The 25,719-nt window shown below is 41.2% G+C and overlaps 2 protein-coding genes across 2 annotated transcripts; both read right to left on the bottom strand.

The window, feature by feature from the left end:
- Window positions 1-1,006: 1,006 nt before the first annotated feature.
- LOC134818873 (coronin-7-like) lies at window positions 1,007-25,165 on the bottom strand. The gene is made up of 16 exons (XM_063828569.1): window positions 24,899-25,165; window positions 23,980-24,073; window positions 23,235-23,414; window positions 21,034-21,291; window positions 20,742-20,876; window positions 20,372-20,499; window positions 15,756-15,874; window positions 15,350-15,542; window positions 4,970-5,154; window positions 4,338-4,508; window positions 4,112-4,205; window positions 3,913-3,982; window positions 2,497-2,696; window positions 2,166-2,386; window positions 1,809-1,985; window positions 1,007-1,646 (listed from the first exon to the last, which is right to left on the bottom strand). The coding sequence occupies exons 6-16, from the start codon at window positions 20,415-20,417 to the stop codon at window positions 1,512-1,514; spliced, it is 1,611 nt and encodes a 536-aa protein (XP_063684639.1). The 5' UTR covers window positions 20,418-20,499; window positions 20,742-20,876; window positions 21,034-21,291; window positions 23,235-23,414; window positions 23,980-24,073; window positions 24,899-25,165; the 3' UTR covers window positions 1,007-1,511.
- Window positions 20,736-25,155, bottom strand: LOC134818691 (coronin-B-like). The gene is made up of 4 exons (XM_063828331.1): window positions 24,976-25,155; window positions 23,235-23,414; window positions 21,034-21,291; window positions 20,736-20,876 (listed from the first exon to the last, which is right to left on the bottom strand). Exons 1-4 carry the CDS (start codon window positions 25,153-25,155, stop codon window positions 20,736-20,738), a joined length of 759 nt encoding a protein of 252 aa, XP_063684401.1.
- Window positions 25,166-25,719: the final 554 nt, after the last annotated feature.

The following is a 25,719-nucleotide window of genomic DNA, read 5'->3' as shown; positions in this document are numbered from 1 at the left end:
CCGCCAACATGACTAACTTGTTCCAGCCTCTAGATAATACGGTAAATCGTGTTGCCAAGGACATTGTCCGACGTTGTTATTTACTACTTCCTCTTATGTTAAATTATTATTTCAGCAATTATTTCTATTTCGGTTGTTTGTACGGGAGTTAAATTTTAAGTGATTTTGTTTTTAAATTTTCATGATTCTTGAAATTCGAATTTTACTTACTCTAGGTATGTTATTCATTCATGTATAGTCGAGACGATGGTGTTAGTGCCATCTCCGACAACTTCACGTTTAATTCCGTTTAATTCCGTTTAATTCCTTATAGTTCATATTACTCAGGGGAGGTATTACTATTAATGATACAGTGCTAGGTAAGCTCCACGTGATGTTAAGGTTCTGGTTAACCTAAAGTTGTCCAAGATAAAACCGCTTCACGCCGAACGGCTTGTAAAAGTTAACACTGAAATGCAGGACCGGGGTAGTTGGATAAAAAAAGGTTTCCATAAAGCTAGAAATCACTGATGCTTTAAGCATGGACTATTCCATTTCCACGCACGAAAACCCATTTGACGAAGATGATATGTGATGTTAGACGCTGATCATCATCATGTACACATATTTCAACATTTTTACTGCTTAACGACTGCTTTCTTACTTACTGTAAAAATGGATCTAAAAATCATTTGCTTGTTGCTGAAATTTAAAAAAATGAATAAAAAATTCGGATTTTTGATGGTTTTGAATGCCTTCTAGCGTTCATATTAATGTCCGTTCATAATTATGTCCGTTCATTTAATGTCCGTCCAAATAATGTCCGATAAGGTAATACTAATAGCCCTTTACGTTTAATAACCAGTTACTTATAGAAAATTAGCGGATAAATAGCGAATAAATTGTATAATACAACTGTTTATGTACTTTATCGACCAGACCATCGCCAACAGTTAAATCGGCGAAACTTGAAACACCGACGAGAATTATACAAAACACAAAAGAAACGATTAAAATTAGTATTAATAACAAAAAGTTGCAGCGATACACAACTTGGGCGACAGTCACTTACAAAATCATTTAATAGCAAAACAAACGTGACAGAAAACGTAAATAATTTAAAAGATTGAAATACATACTATACACACCGTGCGATAGCAATACATTTTGCCTTGGTACTTAAACCAAAATAAATCCCTGCTGCCTTGAATTTAAATACAAAATTTTCTTGTGAATATACGTAAAAACAGAAAAGCGATTGGGTTAATCAACACGGGTTTAATTGTTGGCTTAAGTTAACATTTAAATCTTTTAAAAATATCAGTATCACACTCACAGTCACAGCAGTTAGCAGTATAAGAACACGACCAGATGATAATACAAATTTGAAATGAAGAATACCCACTAAGATTCTGCAGTTATTAAAGCTCCCCAACAGTTTTTGAGCCCCTTTGTCAAATAGCTAATATCGGCCTAATACACAATAAAGATAATTATCTCAATGCTTGAAAAGAACAGGGAGTAAGTTGGCCCTAGTCGCTCCACTCGTCATCTTCGCAACCCTCCATCATGTCCTGTTCGAGTGGGCCCGCTTCTTTCTGTATCTGCTCGGCAAACGAGTTGAACAGCTCGTCTCTTTGAGCTTCGTGTGACTTGAACTTCAGGTGCTGTTCGGGACAATGGTTGCAGTTTCATTTTAGATTTTTTCAGTTTTACATATGATTAAATGTTGTTGGCAATGAAAAACTAATTAACGAATCGTATGAATAAACTATTATAAATGCTATGTGAAATTTTGAAATAATGCCCACAATACCGGTCAAACCAACCTCTTGTTGTATCTTTGACTGCTGATTGCCCTTCTTGACGACCTCTACTTCAGACATTCTCTTAACACCCTCGGGACAAGGATCTACACTCTTTACATGGTACTGGCTACCTGAGCTCCAGTCACCTGCTGTCATTATCGCAGATGAGAAGTCCATCTTTGTCGTGAAAATATCGTCCTGAGATTTTAGAGCTAGTTAGTGGTTTGTTGTCTTGTTATAACTTTCAAAGAAGGAGGCGAAAAATGCCGTGATTGTCAAGCTCACAGCTTAAAAAAATAAATGAAAACTAAATCAAATTAGGTTTATCACTTCAAAAAACACACCTGGAAATTAGGTTTATCACTTCAAAAAACACACCTGGAAATACTCCTTGCGAAGTCTGGGAACCAACATGGTGATAAACTGCACACTATCCTTGCAAAGTTTATACAACTTCATCACTTCTACAGACATCACATCGCAGGAGGATTTGTTGGCCTGTGTACAAGCATACTGAGTTCCGATACCGTTGTGTACGGCGAGGGGTAAGATGTATGGGGGCTCTTTCCGGAGCTCAAACGGCATAACTGATGCTTCTCCTGGAGATATAGATTTCAGAAAATAGAATCTACCCGTTTTTGAGATAACACTTAGGATAATCGAGCACTGAAAGATGATTCATATCGATGGAAAAATGAATGGAGTATACCTCTTGCGACACAGCAAGCCATGTTAAGATCCAAATCCAGAAGTGGGGTATACAAGGAAGTTCCAATTCCCAAACTGTGACTTGCCAGCAAGGTAAACTCCTCCTCTTCCCTACACAGTCTCAGACTGTAGAGTGTCCGGGAGTTCCCATGTCCGTGTACGGTGACTACAAGGACGTCTCGTGTCGCTCCCATCCGAGCACTGATAGTGTGAAAGGGAATTATAGTCAGGAAACACAGTTAAAAGTCCCTTTATATATGGTTTTAACTTTTAAGCGATAAGTTTGTACAGTAAAACCCCGATTTACCGCAGAGTTTGGGGAAAGGAAACAACCGCGGTAAATCGGGGTTTGCGGTAAATCGGGGTTTTTAGTTCACATCATGCATGTTAAGCTCTATTTGGGGGGAAGGAAATTGGTCGCGGTAAATCAGGGTTTGCGGTAAATCTGGATGCGGTAAATCGGGGTTTTACTGTATCATGTATCTCATTGAGTCATACATAAATTTTCTCATTGCAGTTCTTTTGCGCGTCTTCAAAATTGACGTTTTCAGATACAAGCTGGGGTCCGGTCGCCGGATAGTCGCCGGACTGATAACATTCTATTATACTGAGTCGCAGAGACCAAAGGCAAGCAATTATGACTTTCAACTTGTAATAATGATACAAATTAAAATGTTCGCCTTTCACATGTCATTTTTATTAACGTGCAGTTAATTGTCGGTCGCCCACTGCTAATCAGTCCATGTCCGCTACTGTCCGCTACATAATGTCCAGGCACAGGTTACACTTACGTTCATAAAAGGTTTCAATTATGGTGTTATCTAACGTGGCAACGCTATTGTAATATGCCTTCATTTTGCATATGTCTCACATCAACTTAAAGAACATCAGAACGCCCCAACCACTCTGGCGACACGGTTTTTGTGCAGACTATTTTCTTTGTTGACTTTTTGAACGTTTTAGCATTGAAACCATGCGGATCTCGTCCGTATTCAAAGGATTTATATGTGTTGCACTATTCATAGAGCATGCAGCCATACAGTCTAAAGATCACTACTCTGAGCCACTGGTCCAGGATAAAATGCGAGAGAATCAGCTTGTATCAGACCACAGCAATAAAAATGTATCAAATTTGCTCGTGATTGAAAACAACGACACAACGACACAGGCCTCCGGTGACAATATTACGGACTCAACCAGCCAAAACACAACCATGGCAAGTACCGGGACAATTCGCCGAAAAGGTACAGCTTGGGTGTGGTTAATACTTGGCATAGTAATCGTCTCGGTAGCTCTGATAGCTGGAATAGCAATGAAAAAGGTACATCCTTCCCTCCGAGAAGATGATGGCTATGACTATTAAGTTGGATCTGAGCCAAAAAATACATTTTCGGGGAATTTTATAAATGTAACTTACTTCTTAATTTCACTCTTTATGTCGACAACCTTTTTGGAATCGGTTCTGCAGTTCAACGCAATGATCTTACCTGAGAAACAATAATTCTTGATAATTTTGTATACAATTTTACCTTGAGGCCTGATTGTTAATTCGAAATGATATTTCAAAATGTTATGAATAATAACCATAGTTTGATAGATTTCACTAAACAACTCACCAGATTTCTGAGCCAGGTAAATGACATATCCGTCTAACGAATCCCAGCACATTGCATTACACCCGCTTTCACCGCCCATATCGTACGTTTTTAGCTGTAGAAGAGGTTTTTAAAACAATAATTTCTCGTTAATCAAATATCATCAACATTTGGGGTCTATAAAGTTAATTTCCGTCGGGGTGTACCCCTAATTCTAAGTTGTTGTTTAAACACAATCCAGCCTAACCTTGGTTTGTTTGTGAGAGTCCCACAAGATGAGAGTGCCGGTAGTATCACAAGCAGCAAGTAGTCCGGCCACCCCGGGATGGTAACACAGCATACTAAGTTTGCTGTTGTGTCCCTTTAAGTTTCCTAGAAGCGTGGTTGAGTTCATGTCGTTTATTTTCCACAGGTTTATCTGGGGTGTGACTAGTTAGAGAAGTATAGAGAGCTACACATCTTCTGAAATTGTTGGGTAGATTCACGTGGTATTATTGGAGATATCACGTGGTAATATTGGAGATATCACGTGGTAATATTGGAGATATCAAGTATAGAGAGCTACACATCTTCTGAATTTGTTGGGTAGATTCAAATAAGATTATTTTCCGTTGGTTGTTTGAGCTTACTGTGATTACGGCTAATGATTAGGAAAAGTTTAACAGAAGAATCGGATTTATTAAATGAGCACAAACTGCGGTGCGCGCAGTATAAGTGGTAGGAAGTGATTCGGTCTAGAGTGTTAAGTTTTTTGATTATATGTATAACAGCGGAATTATTTTATTGAATTAATGAAAACGCCAAAAGATGCTGCACTCTACAGCCATTCCATTAATGAAAACTTAACTTTAGATTAAAGATAAATTAGTTTTAACTGACCGTAGCACAGTCGCCTCCCACAGCGAGCACTTCATCCCCACAGAAAGGGTCCCACTCGAACACGGTAGGACTGCCCACGTTTACAATCTCCAGTTGGGGAGTGTTGTTTTGTCCAGGGTCAGCTAGATCTATCACTCCTAACCTACCCCCACTTCCTACCATGTGGTGTACTCCGTATTTCCTGCCTGAAACACGTGGTGTTATTGGAGATATCACGTGGTGTTATTGAAGATATCACGTGGTATTATTGGAGATATGACGTGGTAATATTGGAGATATCACGTGGTATTATTGGAGATATCACGTGGTATTATTGGAGATATCATGTGGTATTATTGGAGATATGACGTGATAATATTGGAGATATCACGTGGTATTATTGGAGATATCACGTGGTAATATTGGAGATATCACGTGGTATTATTGGAGATATCACGTGGTAATATTGGAGATATCACGTGGTGTTATTGGAGATATGACGTGGTATTATTGGAGATATGACGTGGTAATATTGGAGATATCACGTGTTATTATTGGAGATATCACGTGGTAATATTGGAGATATCACGTGGTGTTATTGGAGATATCACGTGGTATTATTGGAGATATCACGTGGTAATATTGGAGATATCACATGGTATTATTGGAGATATCACGTGGTATCATTGGAGATATCACGTGGTGTTATTGGAGATGTGACGTGGTAATATTGGAGATATCACGTGGTATTATTGGAGATATCACGTGGTAATATTGGAGATATCACGTGGTATTATTGGAGATATGACGTGGTAATATTGGAGATATCACGTGGTGTTATTGAAGATATGACGTGGTGTTATTGGAGATATCACGTGGTGTTATTGGAGATATCACGTGGTGTTATTGGAGATATGACGTGGTAATATTGGAGATATCACGTGGTGTTATTGGAGATATCACGTGGTGTTATTGAAGATATCACGTGGTATTATTGAAGAGGAATGGCTCGTGTCTACTTTAGTACACTTGATAGTTGATCATGAGTGTGCCGATATTAAAGCAGTATCTGGAGGGGCAACCACAGAACTGAAGGAGGGGCCCCAGCTTGCATTTGTTAATCGCAGGTGTAAGTTTATTTCAACTTTGTAGCAACAATTGCAGATATAATAAAACATGTCATAGAATTAATAATTAAGTTAGGATGGAAAGATTTTAACCAAGTATAGCTAGTCCATACCCTAGCTGGGGGGGTACCAATGGCATAAAATGGCATAAATGGCATACGTTTTTTGGCATAAATGGAAATTGTTATTGGCCAATTCTCCATTTATGCCATGAATTTAGGTCTTCATATTTGACTTTAAATTCGCAAATTATTATTAGTACTTGAATAAGAGACATGTTTTATGCTTTATACCGCTTGGAATGATCGTTAAAGATTCATATGACAAATAAAGAAAATAGAAATGTATTATATCAAAAATGGCATAAATGGCATACGTTTTATGGCACAAATGGAAATTTTTATTGGCCAATTCTCCATTATGCCATTTATGCCATTGGTACCCCCCCCCCCCCCCCCCCTAGCTATATAATACGAAGAATTTGTTTACTTTAAATGATAATGTCCACTTCTAAATAAAAAGCTCTTATATCATAGTTTGTGCTAAACTTCACATTTTATATCGCCTAGGTTTTTTCCTTACCACTAGTTAATAATTTGACCAGATTAAATTATCATTTTGAGCCGCTTTCCGTCGATATATTGAAATGAACAAACGCCTGAGTAAGCAGCTGGCTGCCTGTTTGGCTCTATTGCGTGATTATAAGACTGGTTTTTATTAAGTTTACAAAGGAACTGAGAGCGACTGAAATAAACTCTAGTGAGAAAATGAAAGGACCAGAACGGTGAAGCTTCATAACTGAGAACCATACAAATCTGTATTTAAGTTTAATTGAGAAAGCACGTGAAGTTTACAAAGGAACTGGGGGCAACTGAAATAAACTCTGGTGGAAAAATAAAAGGACCAGAAAGGTGAAGCTTCTAAATAATAATTAAAAGCTGCTCGTTGAACAAAAAAGGAACACGTGCTGTATTGCGTAGTTTCACTCTTTTCTGGAGAGAGGTTGCTTAGTCAGCTGGAGATTCTATAGAAGTCCAGGAGCAGTGCTCTTCTTGCTGTACCCAGGTGCTGCACTCTACTCATTACTCATTGTAAACACGTGCTGTTACAACTTGCCATTGTGCACTGCGCTAGCTCTTGTGCAAGATAACTTACTTATAAAAAGCAGATGTGGAAGAACCACGACATCTTCATCATTTAGCTCTGCTCTCTGAGATCTCTCACTTTTTAACGCCGATTATCTTTTTAGAAAAGACACTGAAAATTTCCAGAGGCGTTTTTACCGTAGTTTTCTTAACAAATAATGCGAGCTCGTACTTGTCAACTAACCACCACTGATAATATGAGCACACACTTCCTTTTAATGTGGAGGTTAGATACTTAGACGCTCTGTTCTGATATATTTCCTTTCTGGCAAAAAAGTGGGCTTTTATAAAATAATCAACATGTGTAATTATTAGGTAACAATGAGAAACGTACTAGCGGTGGTATTGGTTGTGTTGAGCTTTGCTCATGCTGATGATGACTGTAGAAGGTGGGGGATTCAACCTAAGCAATGGCATTTGTTGAGCTCTAACTCATCGGAATCTGAAGGGCGGAGTGGTCTATTACTGACAGAAATGTGGGGTAGGATGTTTGCAGTAGGGTATGCTAATGCCGAGAGCAAAATAAACCCTATCTACCATGAGATCTGTAACTCTTCATACAAAGTTCACTCTTCACACAGATACTACCCAGATGAGGTGTTGGACCAGTTCTCGCAGTTGCAATTATTAGAGGACGGTGTTTACAGTTGTGATTGGGGAAGTGAAGAATATGTTTTCTTGGAATGCGTGAACAACACAGATCCGGAGTGGGAACTGGTGGGAGCAGGTCTTTACTTCCTGGATGACGAAACAGAAGAGATAGAGAAGGGAAGAGAAGGTCTGCTACTTGTACACTTTGCAGATCAAAGAGAAGAAGCTGAGGAAGGGAGCTGGCTATCTGGTACTGTCTGTGATGACAGATTTACTGACCACGCAGCAGATCTATCTTGCCAGTACCTTGGATACGAATCCGCTGAGGAGTGGGGCAGCGGCAGACAATATGTCCCTGCTAGTATCCTGGAGGAGTACAAGATACAAACATTGGTGGATGACATTAATTGTGGTGAAAGCGATACCAACATAACGGAGTGTGAAGCTAGAGTATTGGAAGGACACGACTGTAGCAGTTCCGAAAACCTGTGGTTGAAGTGTGCTTCCAACAGCGAGGAACCAGAATGGAAATTCGACTCTGTCCACACGCTTGAGTACAATGAGGGGCATATCTCTCCCGGACCTGACGGACTCCTCTTCGTACTTTTCGAAGACATGAACCACCCGGAATCAGATAAGTTATATGGCACTGTCTGTGATGACGATTTTAACGACCATGCTGCTGATCTGTCCTGCCAGTCAATGGGATTCAAATACGCGGAGGCCTGGGGAAGCAGCCCGGATAACGCCTACTACTTTCCAGAAGAAGCTTATGGAAACCTTCCCATAGTGCTAGACGATGTGCAGTGTGATGAGTGGACAACTCATATTTCAGAGTGTGAGTTCCGCATTTTAGAACATGACTGCAGCAAATCGGAGAATATTTGGTTGAAATGCAGTATTGAGGATGATGAAGAGGGGACGGAAGAAGAGGGGACGGAAGAAGAGGGGACGGAAGAAGAGGGGACGGAAGAAGAAGGACTGGAGTTGGAGTTCGGTGGAGCTAAACTCAGTTTAAACCTTAACAAGATCCGCACAAAATGGAACTTCTAAGAAAACGGAGGTAAATAGAAAACTTCGGGTAGAAAACATCTTTTTGAAAAATGTATCATTCACAATTGTAGTAAATAAGTAGATAGCATTTGAAATTTCACAATTTCTGTGTTTGAATTTTGTTTCCGTCCAAGATTAAAGCATATTTCGTCATAACTTGGGATCAGTACCTGAATTAGTAGCAGTTCTAGAAGCAGTAATAAACTTAACCATTAATTGAGAAATTAAAAATCAGAAAAATTCATTCTCTTCATGAAAACAAGTACAGACAAAACCCTTAGACATACATATAAGGTGAAATGTAGGTGAAATTATTAGTGAGATAAACATGTAGGTATAATAGTGCAATATAGGTAAAACTACGAGCGATATAAAAATGCATTAGAGCGGAGGCAGTTAGTTTGCCAGCCGATAATGGGTTAAGAATGATTGAACGGGTTCTATAAACAAACACACATATCATCTTACTAGATATAAAGCGAGACGATATATATATATTTATCCGTGCCATTTTACTGACACCACGGCATCAAGTTAAACGCGAATTTCTGCAAAACTGTAAAAGATATACAACTGAAACTTTTTTGACTGGGTCAAATGCTTTAATGGCCTCCAAATCAGCATGAAAAAATAAAAAATAGGCCAAGAAATAGGAGTATTAGAGCCCAAAATTTGATACCCCGACTGATAAAGAGAGATAAAACCGACTGACCGATCTGAAAGCCATTAGACTCTTGAGGGAAAACAGTCTGCACGTTCTTCAGACCATGATAGTGAAGATCTCTGTGAGCTAACAGTCCCTCAATGACGTGGTATTATTGGAGATATCACGTGTTATTATTGGAGATATGACGTGGTATTATTGGAGATATCACGTGGTGTTATTGAAGATATCACGTGGTATTATTGAAGAGGAATGGCTCGTGTCTACTTTAGTACACTTGATAGTTGATCATGAGTGTGCCGATATTAAAGCAGTATCTGGAGGGGCAACCACAGAACTGAAGGAGGGGCCCCAGCTTGCATTTGTTAATCGCAGGTGTAAGTTTATTTGAACCTTGTAGCAACAATTGCAGATATAATAAAAGATGTCATAGAATTAATAATTAAGTTAGGATGGAAACATTTTAACCAAGTATAGCTAGTCCATACCCTAGCTACATAATACGAAGAATTTGTTTATTTTAAATAATAATGTTTACTTCTAAATAAAAAGCTCTTATATCATAGTTTGTGTTAAACTTCATATTTTATATCGCCTGGGTCTTTTCCTTACCACTAGTTAATAATTTGACCAGATTAAATTATCATTTTGAGCAGCTTTCCGTCGATATATTGAAATGAACAAACGCCTGAGTAAGCAGCTGGCTGCCTGTTTGGCTCTATTGCGTGATTATAAGACTGGTTTTTATTCAAATTTAATTGAGAAAGCACATGAAGTTTACAAAGGAACTGGGGGCAACTGAAATAAACTCTAGTGAGAAAATGAAAGGACCAGAACGGTGAAGCTTCTAAATAATAATTAAAAGCTGCTCGTTGAACAAAAAAGGAACACGTGCTGTATTGCGTAGTTTCACTCTTTTCTGGAGAGAGGTTGCTTAGTCAGCTGGAGATTCTATAGAAGTCCAGGAGCAGTGCTCTTCTTGCTGTACCCAGGTGCTGCACTCTACTCATTACTCATTGTAAACACGTGCTGTTGCACCTTGCCATTGTGCAATGTGCTCTGCGCTAGCTCTTGTGCAAGATAACTTACTTATAAAAAGCAGATGTGGAAGAACCACGACATCTTCATCATTTAGCTCTACTCTCTGAGATCACTTTTTAACGCCGATTATCTTTTTAGAAAGGACACTGAAAATTTCCAGAGGCGTTTTTACCGTAGTTTTCTTAACAAATAATGTGAGCTCGTACTTGTCAACTGATCAGCGCGTGCATCGCCACTGATAACATGAGCTCACACTTCCTTTTAATTTGAAGGTTAGATACTTAAACGCTCTGCTCTGATATCTTTCCTTTCTGGCAAAAAAGTTGGCTTTTATAAAATAATCAACATGTGTAATTATTAGGTAACAATGAGAAACGTACTAGCGGTGGTATTGGTTGTGTTGAGCTTTGCTCATGCTGATTATCATGATGACTGCACAAGGTGGGAGATTCAACCTAAGCAATGGCATTTGTTGAGCCCTAACTCCTCGGAATCTGAAGGGCGGAGTATCTATTACTGACAGAAGTTGGGGATAGGATGTATGGAGTAGGGTATATAACCGAGAGCGAAATAAACCCTATCTACAATGAGATCTGTAACTCTGAGTATAAAGTTCACTATGCAAGTAGATACTTCCCAGATGATGTGGTGAACCAGTTCTCGCAGTTCCAATTATTCGAGGACGGTGTTTACAGTTGTGATTGGTTAAGTGGATTATTTGTTTTCTTGGAATGCGTGGAAGAAGAGGGGACGGAAGAAGGGGGAACGGAAGAAGAGGGGACGGAAGAAGAGGGGACGGAAGAAGAGGGGACGGAAGAAGAGGGGACGGAAGAAGAGGGGACGGAAGAAGAGGGGACGGAAGAAGAGGGGACGGGAGAACAAGGACTGGAGTTGGAGTTCGGTGGCGCTAAACTCAGTTTAAACCTTAACAAGATCCGCACGAAATGGTACTTCTAAGAAAACGGTGTAACAAGAAAACTTCGGGTAGAAGACATCTTTTTGGAAAATGTATCATTCACAATAATTGTAGTACTAGTAGATAAGTAGATAGCATTTGAAATTTCACAAGTTCTGTGTTTGAATTTTTTTCCGTCCAAGATTAAGGCAAATTTCGTCATAACTTGGGATCGGTACCTGAGTTAGCAGTTATAAACTTAACCATTAATTGAGAAATTAAAAATCAAAAAAATTCATTCTCTTCATGAAAACAGGTACAGACAAAACCCTTAGAGTTTAGACATACATATAAGGTGAAATGAAGGTGAAATTACTAGAGATAAACATGTAGGTATAATAGTGCAATACATTTAGCGGCCAGGTAGCGCAGTTGGTTAGAACGCCTGTCTTACAATCGTTAGGTTGCGAGTTCGAAACCCACTGACTGCCTGGTCGTGGGGTGAGCGTCGTCGACGTTCAGCTAAGGATCATGAGTGGTCTATGCAGCCCCCCGGTCTACTCAGCCGAATACTCGAGAAATCGGGTGTGAGGGTTAAATGAGGAGCTGCACATTGCAGCAAAGTCTCGGACGAAGAAAGTATGGTACACACTACCTTAACCGTCACTGGCCAAAAAGATCCTTCGGCTTCCTGTAATTGGCTGGTTGCACTTGTGTAACATTGTGGCTGTTGGAATACACCGAAGTAAAATAAGTGTCTAGATAAAAAAAGGTAAAACTACGAGCGATATAAAAATGCATTAGAGCGGACGCAGCCGATAATGGGTTAAGAATGATTGAACGGGTTCTATAAACAAACACACATAATATCATAGTTTCAAATTATACGATGCACAATCTAGTAGCAGAGAGGAGTTGAGTGTGCACTTCAATGTACACAATTTTTGACCACACAGGGTCTTTCATTAGGTCATTCCAAACCAAAATCATCTAGGTAGCAATTTTGTATCGCTAGTCCCAGTCCTACAGGGCGAAATTTCTAAATTGCCCTCAGGCGCCAATTTGGGATTTTTGTATCTCGGCTTCTAAAAGACTTAGAGACTTGAATGTTGGCAATATAAGGTCTCAAGTGCCTAGTTTTAAAGATATTTACGAAAAACTGTTTTTTGGCTCATCGCAGCCGGAATTATCGGATTATTTTTATATCTCGAGCTAGAAAGGTCGTAGAAACTTCTCCGATATTGAAAAATATTCGCAATGAGCACATTTATATAAGACTTATGAATCATTGTATGCTCTAAAATGCTTATTTGTAGAGATATTAGCAAAAATCGGTAATTTTGGCTACACCAATACAAATTTGGTAATTCGTTTTGTCTTTTTTTTGCAAATTTTCACGTTGCAATTTTCAAGATGCGGTTTGTGGCTATCGATAGGGCTTTATATGCTATTGTATGGTTTTGATACAATCCTTCAGCACCTAGGACATAGGCAATAGGGGTCACAAACCCTGAAATGTCAGGAACTGGGCAGTGGCTGAGATAAATATTTGATAATTACTTGGACTCTTTACTCACATTCATCTTTTCAACGGTTAGTTAGACATCTTAAACCAGTATTGAACGTTGAGTAAAACTTCTAATCCATTTGTAGCTCAGGTCATGTGCCCCAGAAAAACACGCCTGAGTGACAGTGGGCCTTATCGATCATGAGCCGCAAATCACAAGGGCATTCGTACTCTTGGCTTAAATTGGCTCTTCGTTAGTATCATCAATTAGGTTTCTAACTTCTATTATATCATCTGCCTGTCCAGTGTCCATCCGTCTCTTTGAGATTCATTATTAATTCAAGTTCAGTCATTTCGTTTCTGTTCAACTGTAGGCGTAATGAGGGACTTCAGTCCAGCAATAAAGTCAATATCTCTAGATTTAGCAATATTTGGTTTCGCTACTTTTAAGGTAATTGTGTTCAGCAAGCAAGGTTGTAAGTTTCCAGCCCTACGCCCCTACTGCCCCAAAATATTGCCCCCCCCCCACCCCCGGGGCACTAGTAATACTGGAGCACTGGTAATGCACATGGTATAATGCTGATTTTTTGCTCAACATAGCTCATTTTTAAGTTCCTTTTTCAGCAGTGTACCATATCATACTGGCATAAAAACAGATTCACCTCCTTTATCTCTAAATGTAATCTTGAACCTGGGCTCTACAGAATAAGAATTAGAATTAGAATCAAATTTACACAGCAATACAATAATAATAGTAAATAATTTAGCGATAGATACAGGTTATCTAATGTCCATCTCAGCATTTACAATTTACATTGAGTCATAAATTAGAATTATGTGGGGCACAAAGTCACTGAGGGACAGGTATCGTTGGGCCCGAAGTTCTGGGACCCAAAGTTGCAGGTGCCAGAGGTCCTTAGGCTGACAATTGGGGCAAGAGGTTGGTGGATATTCGATAATCTGTAGAGCCCAGGTTCAAGATTATTAGATTATATCTAGAGATAAAGGAGGTGAATCTGTTTTTATGTCAGTATGAATTATGATAGGGAAGACTGCTGAAAAAGGAACTTTAAAATGAGCTATGTTAAGCAAAAAATCAGCATTATACCATGTGCATTACCAGTGCTCCAGTATTACTAGTGCCCCGGGGGTGGGGGGGGGCAATATTTTGGGGCAGTAGGGGCGTAGGGCTGGAAACTTACAACCTTGCTCGCTGAACACAATTACCTTAAAAGTAGCGAAACCAAATATTGCTAAATCTAGAGATATTGACTTTATTGCTGGACTGAAGTCCCTCATTACGCCTACAGTTGAACAGAAACGAAATGACTGAACTTGAATTAATAATGAATCTCAAAGAGACGGATGGACACTGGACAGGCAGATGATATAATAGAAGTTAGAAACCTAATTGATGATACTAACGAAGAGCCAATTTAAGCCAAGAGTACGAATGCCCTTGTGATTTGCGGCTCATGATCGATAAGGCCCACTGTCACTCAGGCGTGTTTTTCTGGGGCACATGACCTGAGCTACAAATGGATTAGAAGTTTTACTCAACGTTCAATACTGGTTTAAGATGTCTAACTAACCGTTGAAAAGATGAATGTGAGTAAAGAGTCCAAGTAATTATCAAATATTTATCTCAGCCACTGCCCAGTTCCTGACATTTCAGGGTTTGTGACCCCTATTGCCTATGTCCTAGGTGCTGAAGGATTGTATCAAAACCATACAATAGCATATAAAGCCCTATCGATAGCCACAAACCGCATCTTGAAAATTGCAACGTGAAAATTTGCAAAAAAAAGACAAAACGAATCACCAAATTTGTATTGGTGTAGCCAAAATTACCGATTTTTGCTAATATCTCTACAAATAAGCATTTTAGAGCATACAATGATTCATAAGTCTTATATAAATGTGCTCATTGCGAATATTTTTCAATATCGGAGAAGTTTCTACGACCTTTCTAGCTCGAGATATAAAAATAATCCGATAATTCCGGCTGCGATGAGCCAAAAAACAGTTTTTCGTAAATATCTTTAAAACTAGGCACTTGAGACCTTATATTGCTTCATAACTTGTATATAAATAAGGGTATTGCCGTTATTTTAAGCCAACATTCAAGTCTCTAAGTTTTTAGAAGCCGAGATACAAAAATCCCAAATTGGCGCCTGAGGGCAATTTAGAAATTTCGCCCTGTAGGACTGGGACTAGCGATACAAAATTGCTACCTAGATGATTTTGGTTTGGAATGACCTAATGAAAGACCCTGTGTGGTCAAAAATTGTGTACATTGAAGTGCACACTCAACTCCTCTCTGCTACTAGAGTATGTAAATAATGAATCTAGATTATAGAGAGATAAAACCGACTGACCGATCTGAAAGCCATTAGACTCCTGAGGGAAGACAGTCTGCACGTTCTTCAGACCGTGATAGTGAAGATCTCTGTGAGCTAACAGTCCCTCAATGTTACGGAGAACAGACTGGCCGGTGGTAAGGTTGGAGATAACGGCTTTGTGTTTCTCGTTCTCTTCGACAACAGCAGCGGGGACTACCGGAGCCGCTTCCTGAAACGTTATATATTGTGTGTTGGAAGTTTACCTCGCTTCTTTTTATTATCAAGTTGAATTTTTGATTAAGCTGGAAAAGTTCCAAGATAGGCCGGGTTTACTTATTTAAATGTCGGAGAGGTATCATGTAACATCACTTTTGTTAGCTTATCGCAAGGTTGAACAATGGCTGATCGTGCCAAACAAATAAAAGATTTGCATTTCACGCACCTCAATTTTCTTGGCAGTCTCAGTACCATTGGAGTCCTTACTCTGGTGCGACTTAGCGGAAGGATCCAGGCTGATCAACTCCCGGTAACCATCTTTACCGTTCCACCAACCCTCCGCGCCTGCCAAACTTATTTATAGTTTCACTGGAAATTTACATTGGGATAAGAAAATTGGCGAATAAGATGGGGGAATTTTGAGATTCTTTTTTCTTTGAAAGAATTGATAAAAAGTATGACAAGTGATATTCCTTCCTCATGATTGATACAATTGCATTGTGATACAAAATCAATAAAAAGTCATGAATATCTTTAATATGGTAAAGGAATACACAAATAATCCATTCGGATCTTATCACGGAATTATACAAAATGAAAAATATTCCAAATTGAAACGACAAAATCAGCCATGATAATTAGAAAATGCCATTCAAAATAATATGATCATTTGAACAATTTATCGATACGTTGGAACTTTCCTTACTCTTAGCTACACAACCGAAAACAATGATAAAACGGGACTTAGTTTGCCTTTAAAAAACGAAAACTTGAATCAATGAAAAACATTTTAAAATGCAAAGAAAGCAAAATGTGAAAATAACACAATAAAATCGCTTACCTCATCGACCTAAAAAATCAAACTATTTCTTTTGATTCAATAGCATAAAAAAGTAGCCGTAAAATTTCAAAATTCAATGCAGACACAGATTATCCACCGAAAATGTCTATAATATAGTCCAAAGTTAATGTCAATGCTCTTTTCGTCGCCACGTATAAGTTTACAAATATCATGAGGTGTTTTCCTTCCATTTTATTTGTCTGTCAAATCGTAGCTGTATAATATGGTTACTCGTCCAAATGGATCCCAACTTGACCTTTTGTAATCTGATCATTCGAATCGATATTTTCCCCTTCGTTGTTGTCTTCAGGCTGCTCTTTCAACTCGATGTCCTGTCCTTCTTTGTTGTCTTTAGGCTGCTCTTTCAACTCGATGTCCTGTCCTTCTTTGTTGTCTTCAGGCTGCTCTTTCAACTCGATGTCCTGTCCTTCTTTGTTGTCTTCAGGCTGCTCTTTCAACTCGATGTCCTGTCCTTCTTTGTTGTCTTCAGGCTGCTCTTTCAACTCGATGTCCTGTCCTTCTTTGTTGTCTTCAGGCTGCTCTTTCAACTCGATGTCCTGTCCTTCTTTGTTGTCTTCAGGCTGCTCTTTCAACTCGATGTCCTGTCCTTCTTTGTTGTCTTTAGGCTGCTCTTTCAACTCGATGTCCTGTCCTTCTTTGTTGTCTTCAGGCTGCTCTTTCAACTCGATGTCCTGTCCTTCTTTGTTGTCTTCAGGCTGCTCTTTCAACTCGATGTCCTGTCCTTCTTTGTTGTCTTCAGACTGCTCTTTCAACTCGATGTCCTGTCCTTCTTTGTCTTTGTCTTTTTTTCCTAAAGACAGAGCAGTGCCTCCAGAGATAACGCGGTTTTTCCAATTTGCAAGACCGAGTCTGGTCACAAGGAACTGCCTGAGGCTAGGTACGGTCAGGCTGTATTTATAGAAATTACACATGATATTGATCGACATTATGTTTAACGACAAAGTGAACAAGAGGGTATGATAGTCGTTCAGTGGGTCTTTTGCAGCGTAGTTTGCTCCAATGTGATAGACTGTGTAGGGAAGGAAGGAGATGGTGAACACAGTTGCAGTGAGCACCACAGTCAGGATTCCTGTCAGCCTCAGGTTCTGTCCTCCTGTTCTGGCAACTTTCCAAGCTTCCCAAAGTAACATCAGGGTAGTGAAGATAACCAAGACGATGGGCAGGATGCCAACTAATAATGCGAGTAGAGGTCGGAGAACAGTACTCCAAATAGAAGCAATGAAAACATATGTGCAAGAATACACTCTGTAATCAAAATATGCTCCTTTCCGGTTAGTGATGAAGATCATTATGTTAACAGCAAGAGAGAATATCCAAATCAGAGCACAAATTAGGTGAGCCCTTTTCCTGGACCAGTCCCGTGCTAGAAATGGGTTTTTGAGAATGATCAGTTTGCTCGTTGTCATCGCTAGGGTGAAATAGATACTTCCGGTGTAGCCCAAACGGAAGAAGTAAGGTTGAAGACAGCACATGGTGCTTCCAAAAACCCAGTCGTTTGAGATTAACGAAACGATGGTTGGAAGGATCAGAGTCATCGCCAGCACCAAGTCACAAACAGCCATGTGCTGAATCATCGCTACAATCATTTTGTGTAGCTTGAAAGCATTGTACTTAATGGAAGCTACAGGGATGATACTATCACCTACTAGGGACGAGAAGAGCAGAAACATGTTTTATCCGGTCCAGGCATATCTTGAAGTGCTCTGCCAACCAAACATAGTCTGGTTCGAATATATCGGTGGGGCTATAACATCAGTCATGGTCTCAATGAAGAGCTATTTCAGAGCTACAGTAAGAAATATGATAAATCAGAAGAGCGGTAATAGTAGTTCCGCTTCCGTGTTCTCAAGCTGTATTTGGTCCTGGGTTTCTTGCTGTATTTTGTTTCCTTCTTATCTACTAACTACCACTAATTACTACTAATCTACTCAGTATTCACTATTCACCTTTGTCTGGGATTTAGGGGAGGGGGGGGGGCGGTTGGGCATTGCTAACGTCAGCAAAAATATCTGTTCATAAACATTTGATGAAGCGTCTCTAAAACCTAAAAAGTCAAATCAACTGAGTGCTCGAACTTAGGAAAGGCTCTGGAAGTAATTATTGCTACGAAAATAATGCCTTCCTCTGAACATCCTTGCCATTTGCAAGCACGGTGAACATCAGGGTGAGAATCCTTGTCACGTTTTTTGGTCAGTTTCGCCGGGGCTCATGTCTCTCCTCGAGGGAGCATTAGTGTCTACAGAAAAACTGACAAATCCTAGCGAAGTCCAATCCGAACCACATCTTCCATCAGAGGTGGTGCTGGGTCAGCTGGTTACTGAACGGATTGGCCTGGAGAATGGCATAGTCCTATTATTCTCAAGTTAACCACAGAGGGGGTCAGGCGCTGTTCGCTCACGGCTGGTTCTTGGAGCCAACACCCTCAGCCCCACAGAAGTGGGAGCACTGTCGGTGGTGGATCACCCAGAGAACGGACAGTGTCTCTCCTTCTTTCTTCTTGGACTTGCATTGCTGCTGGCGAGTCAGCCAGTAGCAATGTAGCATCTCACTCACTCAATCACATCAGCAGTTCAAACACAGAGACTGGCACTCTCTACTCCGCCACGGAAAGTGGACTAAATAACCCATCCAGTCATGGAAAAATGACATTATTGAACCAGCCACAAAACCATATAAACCACGGAATATCACTAAAACTCCAAAGTGAGCGCTCTACAACAGGAAGAGTCTGGAAAGCGCCAAGTCAAACTAGCATAGAAATACCGCGCACGAACATATTTTCACGAGCAACTATAGACTACTTCACAAACGGCATCACATGACGTCAAAAGATAGCCAATACGTGAAACCAAAGATAAACCAAAGGAACATCACACCAGGGTTCGAGTTTAATATCATCTCAACTCGATCCTCCTAAATACTAAAAGCACGACACAACCTCGAGGATCACCAGGGCAGGCCCGCTAGCAAAATGCGGTGGTAGTTCCTCGAAGTAACGCACTACCTTTTCCGGGAGGGTGTTTCGACACCTGACTCCAGACGGGTTCTATGGAGTCTCCCGATGACGGATCATTATGGCAGATAACCTTAGGGTCATCGCCGATCCACCGGGTCATAACTATGTTATGTCTTTTGGACGTACCGGGCTCTGCGAACCCCATGCCAAGCAGAGCAAAAGGTACAAAGCCTGCAGTCCAAAGGAGCTCCATCAGACGTTAGCCACAAGGCGGACGTAGCCTCCTTGCTTATCCGGGGAGGTAGAGTGAGCGCCCTCGACAAAAAAAAAAAAAAAAAAAAAAAAAGCACGGTAAACAGGTTAACTTAGCATCAGGTGACTGTATTTCGAGTTTCGTATTTATGTGATGCAACTACGGGCAAGTATCTACTCACAGACATGTTTCAACCTACCGGCAATGTTATCTCCTTATTTGGATGTAAACAAACCGATACAATAGAGCATTCTGTCTCCATTGTATCAGGCGGTAACTATAGTAACCATTGTTAGAGCTGCATGTTTACTTTTTGGCTCTGCACGTGTCTCACCAAGATATTGTACGGAATATTGTAAGTTATTTTTTCTACATTCAATGTAGAAGGAATGACTGGAATGATCACACAGCTACCTTCAATACCATAACCTAAGAAATTTTCACAATGACAAAACAGTAATTAACTAACATTTTTGATTGGGGTCAGGGTCAGGGTCAGGGTCAGGGTCAGGGTCAGGGTCAGGGTCAGGGTCAGGGTCAGGGTCAGGGTCAGGGTCAGGGTCAGGGTCAGGGTCAGGGTCAGGGTCAGGGTCAGGGTCAGGGTCAGGGTCAGGGATATCGTTCAGCCAAAAGGATGAAACAAAGTAAAAATATCGCTGTCGTCCTGACGACGGGTATTCTGCAAGTAATATAGCTGTCGTCCTGACGACGGGTATTCTGCAAGTAATATCGCTGTCGTCCTGACTACAAGTAATAACAAATAGCACCAACCTACTCCAGGAACAGGTCCTCTGGTTTCAGGGGAAGAGATCAGCATGGAAGTCAATGTAACTTCTTCTGGGGACTATGAAGGGTGTGGGGCTGATTCCCGTCTGGTGCAGGATCATTAGCCGGTTAACCTGAAGAGGGGTGGGCTTAGTTTCTGATAATTATGATATTATAATAATGATAATCTCCACCACTGACAGGAGCTTCTAATTGGAGGTACACAGTGTCATTATATGGGGATAACGTTAAAGTTCTTACTATACAAGTAAGTGACTCACGCAGCAGATAGCTTTCGTGTTTATGCTGTATAAATATAGATAAAAAACACACATAAATATGACAAATCCAGAAATTAGATAGGATAACCCTATACCTCTCCTGCCATAACGTTAAGAGTTGACTTTGGAGCAAGTGTGATTCCCTTGATGACATCATTACAGTGCTCCTTGCTGTTCTCCTTTATTGTTCCCTCATTTCCAACTTCGCAATACGTGAAACCGTGGTCCCCCTGTCAAATGTATTGGTTTTAGGTTTATTATCTTTGTTAAGAATATGTAACCCGAGTAGCAGCAGGTGCTAAAGTGCAATGTTGAGTCAGAGCCTATGGGGATGATACTACATCTTCTATAATTCTTAAATAAAATTATTATTTTATAAGAACTAACCTTAGCGTACAAAAACAGCATCCGCGTGTCATGATCATACTTAACGTGAGGAACTCCTGAGCCGGCTCCCAACCGGAGGGTGCTAATAACGCTCGACAAGTTTGACATATCCACCGACTGAAATACTCTGTCTCGGTTCTTGTAACCAGCAAGTACAAGTTTATCAACACCCAGCCACTCGTGGTTAACGTCTTTTCCGGAGTCGAACAGTGTTGCTGTGGCAATGGCGTTCCGTTTCCTGATGTCCAGTATGGATACCTGGGGGATGGTAGATAGAAAAGTTGCTCAAGGAATTGAATTATAATTCCACTACTGGGTAAATATTGTTATGAAGTTTTAGTTATTAAGATCATGAAGGACGGTGAAGAATTCTATGTGCAGGATCTCTGAGTCAATATACAGGGGGGGGGGGGGGGCCGCAATATACAGGGCCCCCCTCTATAAAACTCCGAATTCCGTACATCCTGATTAACCTAATAAACTATTTTATTCTTTCCCCAAACTGTACGGTAAATCAGGGTTTGACAGGGTATATCAGCTATATAATGATGTCGATATAAAACCTACCTATATTAATCAGGGTTTTACTGTATATTATAAAAACAACACCCCCCCCCACACTAACCTCGCCACTCCTATTAGCAGCACAAGCCAGAATAACAGCCCCCCCCCCCCACTAACCTCGCCACTCTTATTAGCAGCACAAGCCAGACTAACACCCCCCCCCCACTAACCTCGCCACTCTTATTGGCAGCACAAGCCAGACTAACACTCTCCCCCCCTCACTAACCTCGCCACTCTTACTAGCAGCACACGCCAGACTAACACCCCCCCCCCCCAACACTAACCTCGCCACTCTTACTAGCAGCACACGCCAGACTAACACCCCCCCCTCCCCCACACACTAACCTCGCCACTCTTACTAGCAGCACAAGCCAGAATAACAGCCCCCCCCCCACTAACCTCGCCACTCTTATTAGCAGCACAAGCCAGACTAACACCCCCCCCCCCCCCACTAACCTCGCCACTCTTATTAGCAGCACAGGCCAGACTAACACTCTCCCCCCAACACTAACCTCGCCACTCTTACTAGCAGCACACGCCAGACTAACACCCCCCCCCCCCCCCCCCCACACACTAACCTCGCCACTCTTACTAGCAGCACAAGCCAGAATAACAGCCCCCCCCCCCCCCCACTAACCTCGCCACTCTTATTAGCAGCACAAGCCAGACTAACACCCCCCCCCCCCCCCACTAACCTCGCCACTCTTATTAGCAGCACAAGCCAGACTAACACTCTCCCTCTCCCCCACACACTAACCTCGCCACTCTTACTAGCAGCACAAGCCAGAATAACACCCCCCCACACTAACCTCGCCACTCTTATTAGCAGCACAAGCCAGACTAACACCCCCCCCCCCCCCCCACTAACCTCGCCACTCTTATTAGCAGCACAGGCCAGACTAACACCCCCCCCCCCCCCAACACTAACCTCGCCACTCTTACTAGCAGCACACGCCAGACTAACACCCCCCCCCCCCCACACACTAACCTCGCCACTCTTACTAGCAGCACAAGCCAGAATAACAGCCCCCCCCCCCCCCCACTAACCTCGCCACTCTTATTAGCAGCACAAGCCAGACTAACACCCCCCCCCCCCCCCCCACTAACCTCGCCACTCTTATTAGCAGCACAAGCCAGACTAACACTCTCCCCCCAACACTAACCTCGCCACTCTTACTAGCAGCACACGCCAGACTAACACCCCCCCCCCCCCAACACTAACCTCGCCACTCTTACTAGCAGCACACGCCAGACTAACACCCCCCCCCCCCAACACTAACCTCGCCACTCTTACTAGCAGCACACGCCAGACTAACACCCCCCCCCCCAACACTAACCTCGCCACTCTTACTAGCAGCACACGCCAGACTAACACCCCCCCCCCCCCCCCACACACTAACCTCGCCACTCTTATTAGCAGCACAAGCCAGACTAACACCCCCCCCGGCCCCACTAACCTCGCCACTCTTATTAGCAGCACAAGCCAGACTAACACTCTCCCCCCAACACTAACCTCGCCACTCTTACTAGCAGCACACGCCAGACTAACACCCCCCCCCCCCCCCCCCACACACTAACCTCGCCACTCTTACTAGCAGCACAAGCCAGACTAACACCCCCCCCCCCCCAACACTAACCTCGCCACTCTTACTAGCAGCACAAGCCAGACTGCCATCATAGCTCCAGCTGACAGTACTACAACTCCTCTCCTCAGAGTAAAGCTGCTTCTGGGTGCTGATATCGTAGAGACGGAGGTGGGTGTGGTCAGCTATCAGTACCAGGTTAGCTGCTACCGGGTGGAATCTTGTCATGTGCACCTGCCAGAGACATTTTAGGTGGAAGTTTTACCTTACCAGTACTTTAAAAACTACAATTTGAGGAAATTATAAGTAAAAGGGCTGTAGAGTCTGGGATTTTGGCTCAAACCAGATTGAGCTACTGGAAGTTAAAATCCCCAAAAAAATTGCAAAATCGTATTGTACCATTTTCAGTTTTTGAAGATGAAATTTCCAGGACCGAAATTTTACAGTTTTGACTGAATTTATCACTCGCAATCAATTAGTAAGTCAACTATAGATGGCGTATGACACGATTGAGGTACTGGAAGTTTGATTTCGGTCCTAGATGACAGAAATTCAATGTATTACAAAATAAAAATGAACTTGGTGCGGGTTGGAGGAGGAGTTCTAGGTGTGATTTTATTACCTGGCCTCACGAAGTGTGCCATCAGAACCAGCTGGGCTCCAAATGGGTACGTTCTTAGAAATAACTTTGTAGGTCTTGCCATATAATTTATATTGATAGATTTTACAAAAGGGGACGAAATGGTTGTCGAATCAGACAAACATCTTGTCCACTAAATCACCTGACATGTAAACTTACTTGTTCAGAGACATTGATAGTAGCTGAACAGGTTAAAGAGTCTGTGTTCCACAGCTTTACCATTCCATCTCCTGCGCACGTGCACAAACAGTCTCTGAAACAGGACGTTAACTTCTCAACACCCAATTATAACGTCATTATCACTTAATTTAGTTTTACTAATGGGCACCCATCTTCATTGTATTGGAGCGGTTATTTATTCTATTCAGTGACCAATCATCATGTAGCTATTAACTTCACTTAAAACTATCCTATACAAATACAATAATAACACTACAGTACTGTATTATGCATATAATGATGGAATGTTTGCTGTTATTTTCCAAAATACTTCTCCCATAATACGCATGTTGACACAATGGTGCTAGTAAATTGATGTAACTCAAGCTTATAGACTTGTAACCATGGTAACTAGCAGTGTAACTATGGTAACTTGTAACTCATGCTTATAGACTTGTAACCATGGTAACTAGCAGTGTAACTATGGTAACTTGTAACTCATGCTTACAGACTTGTAACCATGGTAACTAGCAGTGTAACTATGGTAACTTGTAACTCATGCTTATAGACTTGTAACCATGGTAACTAGCAGTGTAACTATGGTAACTTGTAACTCAAGCTTATAGACTTGTAACCATGGTAACTAGCAGTGTAACTATGGTAACTTGTAACTCAAGCTTAAAGACTTGTAACCATGGTAACTAGCAGTGTAACTATGGTAACTTGTAACTCAAGCTTATAAACTTGTAACCATGGTAACTAGCAGTGTAACTATGGTAACTTGTAACTCAAGCTTATAGACTTGTAAACAATTCTATAACCACGGAAGATTAACATTTATGTCCTTTCACGTAGAATAAATGCGCTAGGCTCAATAAAAGTCTAAATAATAAATAAAAAGACAACAGAAAGTACTGACTTGTTAAAGGGGTTGAACTGGAGGGAGCGCACAAACTCACTGTGCCCCCTGAGGGATCTGGCCTGCACGTTACCCACCTCCCCGACATCAAGCACTCCCAAACTTGCAGCCTCTCCTGTGAACACTACCTTGTCCACTCCGCAGGCAATTGGGTCGTTTTGACATAGCTCGCTTATTCGTATCCCAAAGGCTGTTTCCTCTTTGTTTAGCTTCTTTGGTGAGCCATTTTTGTATTTGGAGGCCGTGAATCTGCCCATAGGCCTAGATGGAATATGATCAGTGAATATCTAACTCAAAACTCGATTAAATCAAATTATTATATATCAACCAGGGACAAAAGAAAATCGCGACAAGCCAAACAGACGACATATAAAATTTGTCGCAAAGAATGGGAAAAATCGCGATCCCGCACATGCCGCGATTTCATTTTGTCCCTGATATCAACGGGCTACAGAGGTATGAACAGTAGGGTAACGACTGCAGTCTGTAACCAGTACCAACTCTGTACTGCCCACCGATCTGTACTGCCCACCTCTGCCCACATCCGGCCGAGTTTTACACTGATTTCACAACTATACATATAAAAACAACTTATCAAGGATTTACATTCTTAAGGTGTATATTAATGTAGCTCGGAATTATTAATTTCCTGTTCCTATTCCTGTTCGCGTTTCTTTTGTCTACTATAAAGGGAGTGACAACTAATAGGTGCAAATGTTAAGTTTTGACGAAATCCAATAAATGTTTTAAGTGAAAGTGGGTTTTTGCTGTCGGAAGTATAAGTGCCTATCCGACAAAAAGTGGCGGCAAAAACCTTCAAA

Source organism: Bolinopsis microptera, chromosome 7 (genome assembly GCF_026151205.1).
Source record: "Bolinopsis microptera isolate Bmic1 chromosome 7, MBARI_Bmic_1.0, whole genome shotgun sequence".
In the NCBI taxonomy this organism is placed as follows: Eukaryota; Metazoa; Ctenophora; class Tentaculata; order Lobata; family Bolinopsidae; genus Bolinopsis; species Bolinopsis microptera.
Note: the sequence above shows the minus strand (reverse complement) of the source record. Positions and strands in the feature narration are given on the sequence as shown.